At 36.2% G+C, this 9,165-nt stretch overlaps 1 protein-coding gene across 1 annotated transcript; it reads right to left on the bottom strand.

Moving 5' to 3' along the window:
- Window positions 1-2,648: 2,648 nt before the first annotated feature.
- rpl14 (ribosomal protein L14) lies at window positions 2,649-5,738 on the bottom strand. Its single transcript, XM_023959887.1, has 6 exons — window positions 5,657-5,738; window positions 4,860-4,961; window positions 4,668-4,762; window positions 3,278-3,377; window positions 2,966-3,019; window positions 2,649-2,778 (listed from the first exon to the last, which is right to left on the bottom strand). The coding sequence occupies exons 1-6, from the start codon at window positions 5,657-5,659 to the stop codon at window positions 2,719-2,721; spliced, it is 414 nt and encodes a 137-aa protein (XP_023815655.1). The 5' UTR covers window positions 5,660-5,738; the 3' UTR covers window positions 2,649-2,718.
- Between the last annotated feature and the right edge of the window lie 3,427 nt (window positions 5,739-9,165).

The raw sequence follows: 9,165 nt of genomic DNA, 5'->3' as shown, positions 1-9,165 counted from the left end.
GTTTACTGGGGGCGGGGCTATAGTGCTTTTTAGGAAGGAGGAGGTGGAGGGGGGAGGTCAGGGGTTCTTTTTGAATGGGGTCAAACATTGAGTGTGTAACATTTACTTTAATGTTATTCAAATGAAGATTTATTCAAAAGTTTACTATAGTTAAACTAGACGGATAAAAATTCTTTACTTGACGTGATTTTCTGTTTATCTATGAACATAAAGTGAAAAAAGATGCAAACTTCGAAATTTAAAGATGTTTTTACAACTAAATAATAATCAACATGCAATTGTCCATGACTAATGTCTAAAAGAAACAAAGGATACCTCTATATAGTCAGTCCCTAACTGAAAAAGAGTAATATTTTTCATAAAAAGTGCTAAAGTAAAAATCTCACCTCAATGTGCCTGCCTCTTTTTCACTAAACTATTATTTATTTATGTGATTATTTGGATTAAACCTTTATATTACATTATTCTTGTACATTTTTTCCAACCACAAAATTCAAACTGAATGTTTCATGAGCAGCTACACTCACAAACATAAAAAAATATTGATAAAGATGCAGCAGGTACTAGAAAAGCTTGTGAGAAAACCTAAATTAAACGAAAAAGATTTTTTTAATACCTCATATCATATTTCCTCTGGAATAAATCTTAAAAAATGTGTTAAAATTCTGATTCTGATTAAAAATGTAAAGATCAAGCTTATTGATACACATCACTATAAAAACATATAAAAGCTTTTAGACTTTTACTTAAAAAGGATTTTTTTTAAATATTTCCATTAAGTGCTGCTATTATGTCTTAATGTTTCCATGTAAAACTGTTGTAACTGAAGCTAAACTTTAACTTTCTGACAGCACTGAAGGGCAAACTCAACCTGAATCTGTTGTATTTGTGGAGAGGTGGAGGTTGAAGGCTTCACCCAACATGATGGAGCACATTCCAGCCATCAAAAACTGGAGATCAGAGGAAGCAGAGATCCTGAAGGTTCTTCCATTGCTTTAATTGAAACGGTTATTCCGTTAGAACGAATGAGATAGATAAACCTGATCCCTCAAAGAAACAAAAATGTAGCTGTAAAAACAAAGTAAGAACTAAAGACTGCCCTCTAGTGGACGACATGGGAAATAGCTCTGAACGAAAATCGGAAGCAGTGGAATCAAGAATTCATTTTCTTGTCTTGATGATAAGTAATTTGTATTTATAACACAAGTACATGGAAATTTAAGGAAACAAAAACGCTGTTAAATCAGATATTTAAACACAAAAAAACATTAACTTCCTCCAATTAACCAAAGATGCAGCCGTTAAAAATTGACAGAATACTAAGAGGTGGACTACTGTGTAAAATACGATTAAATTATTTAACATACATAAATACATTATTTTTTGATAAATTCTAAAAAGCTAAACATGAATAAGCTCTATAGCTGTTCAAAGGCATGGATGCTGTAAGTCCTAACATGATTAATGGTGTTCCTCAGGGCCACATGCTCTCACCACTGTTGTTCTCACTTAGAACTATAGAATTCACACACATGGATCCAATCTGCAACAATTTATCAAGCATGGCAAGGAGAGCTTGTTCACAATTTTTAAATCAGGATCAACTCAAATTTGCAATGTGAACAGAAAACAGAAAGGAATGATGGGAAAAGAAGCACCTGCGGTTTTTGTATTTGTATGTGATTTTATCCCACAACTTCAGTATTATTGGAGTTTTTAAGGAGTTTTAAGTTTTTAAGCGACAGACTTGGACTTGTTGTACAAGCAACAGAGAGGATTGATTGGCGTGTTTTAATTCAAGTGATCTTCAGCCATTAAAAACAAAGGAAAAAGACGATAAAAAATGTATCCATTTAAGATATAAATTCATATACTGAAGAAAAAATAAAAGAAAATGCTTTTGCCATAACAGCTCATATTTATTAGACACATTTGCATTTACGTGAGCTGTACACGACAAATTAAATCCATCTAGAATGTAAAATTGTTTGATTTTAAGCTTGAAACGTTTAGTGAAGCAAATTTCTATGATCCAACTTCTCTTCTGTTTTATTCAACTTGGACGTTCCCCATGACAATCTTTTTAAATATAAACGTTTCCAATGTTGCTTTAAATATGATTAAGATTTTTCTTCATAACTGGGCTGTTTTTACTGCATACTGTGTGGAAAGCCAATAATTAGTTTTTAAAATAGTTTCTAGGAAGAATCTGGACATGTTTAAGTACTGGCAACGTCTCCAATAGTTCCAGTTACATCTTTGTACATAAATCTTTCACACCATTTTTCTCATCTGTCCTGGAATTTTTCTGGGGTTTTCTTGAATAGATTTCCATGTTTCAACTAAGTCTGAGCCGCGACCAGAAACCTTGAATCACATCTGTTTGAAAAACATTTAGACAAATGTTATAAAACATCCCTTTCTTACAATTCAAGTTCTAAATTTGACAGAAAATTATATAGTGAAGCAACAGAGTTAGGAATCTCCACTTTACTGGTCCAAACATTTTCTCTAAATTGTAGCTTTTCCTGAACACTAATTTTAATCCAGGATTAGTAGGATTTTAATTAAAACACAATCACTTCATCTGTTTTCAATGCAATGTCACTTTTTAAAAAAGTATTCATCTGCATGAAGAGAGAGAGAGATCTGTTGTGTAGATGTTTTATTTCCATGCCACTTTAGTACTACAGAAGAAAAGCATTGTGGGAAAAGTGTTCATTTCTTGGCTGCCTCCTTCTGGAGCTTCTTCACCTCGTGCCTGATGATCTTGTTCCTCTGCAGAGAAAATCAGAGTTTATGAAAATGTGGGTGAAGAGAACGGCAGCAGTAGTTCTTTGAATGACAGCAGATCTACTTCACTTTTCTCAGCTTCTTTACATGACAAAGTAAGTCAAAACCAACACTTTGAACCATTTGTGGATGCAGCTCTTGCAGGAATGAAACCTGCATCTCTCATACGTACCATCCTCTTGGCCTTCATCACTTTGAAGCGGTCGAAGTCGGACATTTTGGCTCTCTGCAAAGACGATGATGAAGGAGAGATTGTGGCGTTGAGCAGGGATGGTCATGTTTGTTTGAACTCATTCAATACCAGAGAATCACAGACTACACGCATGGACTAAAACTACGACTACAAATGAACAGCTCAGACCATCAAGGCAGAATTTAACCTCATCTGAGGTGCTATGCAGTCCAGATGCCAGCCAAATAGCAGAACATCTCCAACAAGTGTCCGATCAGGTATCCACTGAGCAAAAATGGAAGCAGCTCTTACCTTCTGTCTGGCTTCAATCTTCTTGGCCCAGTTGCTCTGCGCCCACTTCTCGTTGACCTGGGCCTTCTCCCAGGCTTTCCTCACAAACTTCTGCCTGGCGCTGTGAAGCACATCAGCTGGTCAGTACCAACGCAAACACACGAGCACCACTGTTATCAAGACGCACAACAATGCAGTCTGCAGCCGACGCAACACTGCAGCTCTGAGGAAGAGGAAGGAGTGTGTTTCCAGACTCACTCCTAGGAAAATGGCGTTTTTAACATGTTCCTGTTTCTGATGATGGAGGACAGATATTAAGAAAATTAAGCTTAAAACAGTATTTCTGAGATTTCTTTTTTTCAGGAACAGATAAAAAAAAGCTGTTTGACCAAGATATTTGCTACGTAGAAATGTGCCGGGCGGACCGAAGGGGGCTGAGCATGTAACTAGAGAGCTCTGAGCAACGAATTTCTAATGAGCATCTGCTGCTCTGCAGAAACTATGGATTTGAGCTAAAAAAAACACATCATAAAAGAGCTTGGAGAAGGCGTTGACAATAGATCAAGAGGATGAGAATGGGCATTAATACACAGGGGTCTTAAAAGTAGCCGGTCAAATTGGTTACTTTGGTTCTCTTTCATACCTCCCATGATTGATGTAATTATAATACGTTATTTTATGTCTTGTTTTATTCACTTCTTGTTTACTTCATGGGCAGGATCTGAAATAAACACTTGCCCCTAACAAACACTTTTACCTGTTTAGCAAATAAAACTTTAAAGGCTACTCGCCAAATGTTTGTGCCATATTAGACGTGTTTAATCCCCCCCCTTTAGGTGGTCCACACAGGGATAACACACCTCCCCCCGTCTGATAATTCTCCTCCGTGTAGCGTTTGGTTGCTGGAGCGGCCGGTCGTGGGGATCTTTTATCAGGATCCAGACAGAACTGGAGGATAAATCTGCTTCACTTACAGCAGCAAAGAGTGTTCGTTTGGAGACAGCGCTGTCGTTACACGCTGATGCTAGGATGCTACGCTAACGTGCCTTTAAGACAAAACTCATTCATATGACTTTCAAATTCACCTGGCTTTTTAAACATCCCAACAGACATTAATCCACTGCAAAAGCAGCTTTATTAGAAGTATCTAAAGTAATGCAGCATGTGAGACAACCTCTATAGATGCCTGCATCTTTACTGTCCATGACATGACGACTGGAATTCAAACCATTATGTTTTCAGGCTATTTTTGTTATGATTTCTCATAAAATCATGGACTGATTTACACCTTCCATAAAAAAAAAAAAACACAAAAACAGATTAAAAGGCATTTAAGTCACTTCTAGGAGACATGGTGAGAAATTCACCTGTTGACATACAAACAAACAAACAATGTTACCAGGACTCTGACCTGTGGGGGACTTTGATGACGTAATCTGTGAGCTGCATGCACTTGAAAGGCATGGCTTGCCTCTTAACTCCAGTGCAGGGTCCATCCACAAGAGCCTGGAACGTCACAGAGGAAGGAGATTAACATCCACCCATGAGACCCCACCCCCCACCCCCATCCCACCACCACCCAACTGCTGGTTCCTCCACTCACCCTGTTCTGGTCAATGACGTCTACGATGGCTACCAGCTTGCCAGCATGAGGTCCGAATGAGAGGTAGGCGACACGGCCGATCTCAACGAAGCGAGTGAACACCTGAACAGGAAGCAGCAGGTTACCACAAACGATTCCATTTCAAAATAAAACAAGCAGATTTGTCTTTTCTAAAATGACAACACTTTGGACAAATTGGAAGAAAATAAGAAATAATTGACTTTTAACAATGCAATTTGCTAGTATTGTTAATTAAGTTATAAGTTAATAAGCAATAATAAATAACTGTTGTAACTCAACTTACTTGTCTTTTACATTGTATATCTTTTAACTAGTCTTAAATGAAACATTTACTAAAACCAATCACATTGCTAAATCGCGCACACTTTTTATGAAAAATCAAACTTCGTGGTTTCTTTTCTTAGATTGTAAGTTTGAAAATGACATTTGAGGCGGTAGAAACCAGCCACCGGTTTCCGGATTTCCCTGCATTTTAAAATGAAACGCAAATTTTAATTGATATTAGAGAAACGTGAGCATCGCTAGATTCTTTTGAAACTGGCTGGTTAGTTCCAGCGGCGGCTCTCGGCCTCCGCTCCTCACAAACCACGTTGTCGTGCGGCTAACGCAGTATTGTAGCTTAAATGATGTATTCAGGCAACATTTGCTTTACACAAAAACAAAGACGGGCACATAAACACGAAGGAGAAATATATAGTTACTAAAAGCTTCTCATAAATTGTTAAGTATCACAAAAAAATAAGTCTAAAGTACTGCTGCTCTCATGGCGAACTCACCATGGCGGCGATCTGGGAGCAGAAAGGACCTCATAACTTCCGCCTCGCTAAGATACTACATCCGCTCTCACCCGCGCATGCGCACTTGTCCCAAGTTGAATTAAAAGAAAATTTTTAATTCTTTTATTTACTGTTTTATATATATATAAACCTGTTATATATAATATATAAAAGTTTTATATATATATATATATATATATATATATATATATATATATATATATATATATATATATATATATATATATATATATATATATCAACAGTTGTAAAACACAAGATATATTTCAAGTACTTTAAATTATAATTGAATGTGCCGTCTTTTCTTCTATGTTTATCTATGTTGCGTTAAAAGACTCAGAGATTTATGGGAAATGTAATTGTTATGGGAAATGTAATTGTTAGAGCTTGCTGTACGCTGATTTATCTCCGAAACGTAGACTTTAAAATAAAACAAGTTTATTTTAAGGTATAAGAAATCATTAACCATTGAGCTAAAGTCTAATTACTACGTCAAACATATATAACCATTAGATCAAAATAAGGAACACATTCAAAAAATAAATACAAAAAAAAAAAAAAAAAAAAAAAACAGCCACAACAAAAACAGATAAACCATGGCGTTTAAAACAAACACAATAAAACTGTTGGACACCCAGTAGCTACTTCATTGGAACTTTTCTAATTACTGTTGTTTGGATCACACATTTTAAGCCATGAAAAACACTTTTTTAATGGTCAATTTCGCAGCTCTTTACAATCAAGCAAACAAAGAATCCTCAGCTTCTGCTTTAGTCATAAATGCATCCTGCTTGACATAATCAAATCATTAAAGTGGAAACAATTACTTTGAAATTTTAACTTAAGGTTTGATTTAAGAGCTCAAAAGCCACAAAGGGAAGTTTTTCCCATTTCTTTTATTTTCTTTTTATTCCACCAGATGGCATCAGAACGTCAAGTTGGGACAATTTTCACTTCATGAGTTCATGATCAAGTGAATCATTTAACTATAAAACTGTAAAAAATACTTATATACTACAATTATAAACATATTTTACAGTTAAGAATATGATGATAAAATTATATTTAAACAAATGTGAGCAGATTAATTGATAAAATAAAAACTGAATGAATGAATTTATCTGACCAACTAATATTGAATAATCAAGGTCAAATTCAGGGTTTTACCTGGACTATTTTATTATAACCTTATACATTTAGTTTTTAGTTTTACTAAAAAATGTTCCTTTAGGCCAGGGTATTCTGACATTTCCTGAAATGAGTCATTGGTTTAACACTACGAAAATGTTTTGATGCGAGAAATTCCTGCCTTAAAACATTTGTCAAGAGAATTTTTTTCATATGTGTGGGTGTTTTCCATTCCATTTACCATTCTCGCTCAGGAAATATGGATGCATTTGGAAAAAAACCAAAATGCTAAATGGGAGGTCTCTGGCAATGTTTTTGAAGTGCACTAGAATTGTACATACCCGCTTGAGGCCGTCCTGGCTAGTTTGATGCCCCGGTGCGAAACACTGTGTGGTGTCCCCCAACCCCACCCTCAACCCCCTTTACAGCCCCGCCCTCATTAACTTAAAGCCTGCACACATACAAACACAAGAACGAATTTATTAATCTACTTTATTAATCATATAAAACATACTTGTATAGTTGAATTCACAAATAAGATAAAATTGTGCATTTTTGTGTTATTTATTTATTTATTTTAGCTCAATACAACCCTGACACCAAATATGAATGAACAAATTCCGGCCTTTTCTGCTGGCTTCATGAATGAACATCAATGGAATCTAAAGGACGTATTCTTCTGTTTTTGGTGCTTAAGTGTCACATAAAACTGAACAAAAAAAGACAAACGACTGTGTAGATTGCATCTGAAGCATTGACTGTGTATATGAGAACAGCAGAGAAGCTTAGATGAAATCCACCAACAAGATAATTAAGAAGACTAGTGTAATTAAATGCAAACCTTCATTAGCCCCAAATTTTACTCCAACAGTAAATTTGGTTGTATTTAGCACCTAGCAAGTGTTAATTTTGGACACCGCCTGCATTCTTTTATCCGTGGAATGTTTTTCTTCATCTTTTTTCTAAACTGGACGCTGATGTTTCCTTTGATTTTTGTCCATTTCCACAGCCTTGAACAGGCCTGTTTGTTAGTCAAACACCCTGAGTTAAAATGAGTGAGAGGATGGAAACAAATTAACTTTGATGCAGACTTTTTTTTCTTTAACTTTTCATTAAATTCAGTAAAACCAACAAGTACATTATCTTTATGGATGACAATATTTTTATTAGGAAGCAGCAGTTAGTTTGTTTGTGGTCTGGACTCATAAGCAGTGAGTCTAAGCTCCTCCCCCACCTTTCTACCTGCTTTTCCTGTTTACAGCCTCTTCAGCTGCGAGTTGGTTTCCTCTCCAGCGTGTTCCACATATAGTGCAAAGTACTGTAATTACAGCAGCAAGTTGATACAACAGTAGGGGCGCCTTAGGGCAAATTTCATTAACATTTTGTGGAATTGGGCGGTTTAGACTAGAAAAACTGTGGGAGAGAAAAAAAGGGCAATGTATTTATTTTATTTTAGGTTTTTCGGGCGAGATTGCGCCCTGGGCGACCGCCCACATTGGCCATAAGAAAAAACCCCACTGCCAGAGACAGTGACCTGTTTTCATTTAACATGAGGAGGGTTTATTCATGTTTTACCGATTCAGAGCTTCAGACTTTTCTAGAGAAGTTCAACAACAAGGACCCAAGCAGAATCAGCAGAAACAGACCAGAGAACATTTGAAGAACTGAAAGCAAAGTCAGAGGAGGCCGGAAGCAGACTCCAGCAAGCAGACAGACTTGAAGGGTAGAGGCAGAGAAGAGGTGCAGCTGCAGAATAAATATCTTCATCTCTCCCCTTGCACTGGTGAAATCCCTTGTGTCTGGAAATTTGCTGTGGTCGATCTCCTCTTTAAGGGTGGAGAAGGGTCTGATCCCAGACCTACAGTATCTCCATTCTCCCTTGCTTAGGGTTTAGTAAGACTTGTAAATCATGCCACATCTTATCCCGTTGCAAATCCAGTTTCACAATCAGTTATGGATGTGCAACGACAATTCCTAAAGTTTCAAAAGACATCCCCTCTGCTTGGTTATCTGAGTCACCTTCTACACACTTCAATACACATATTTTCTTTTCGTCTGTCTCCTGAAACCCCTTTTCTGTCCCTTTCTCTTATTTTTTCTTTCTCAAAAGGTTTTTTCTTTTGCCATCCCACCATTTAAAATATGAATATTGTTCTTAATCTGTCTTGCATAGATAAATAAAGATTAAATTAAAATGAAAGGTGGTGAATAGGATTTGTGTTTTTGTCTGTGTTATTCTGATTGGATCATGGATTGTTCTCTAAATGTTACTGGTTAATCAAAATCAAAATCTAACTTTATTTAAAAAATGAACTTTTCATACATAAGTAACACAAAGAGCTCAAATCTATAGATTTGTG

Source organism: Oryzias latipes, chromosome 11 (assembly GCF_002234675.1).
Source record: "Oryzias latipes chromosome 11, ASM223467v1".
Lineage (NCBI taxonomy): Eukaryota > Metazoa > Chordata > Actinopteri > Beloniformes > Adrianichthyidae > Oryzias > Oryzias latipes.
The sequence above is the reverse complement of the archived record's forward strand: the minus strand, read 5'-3'. Positions and strand labels throughout refer to the sequence as shown.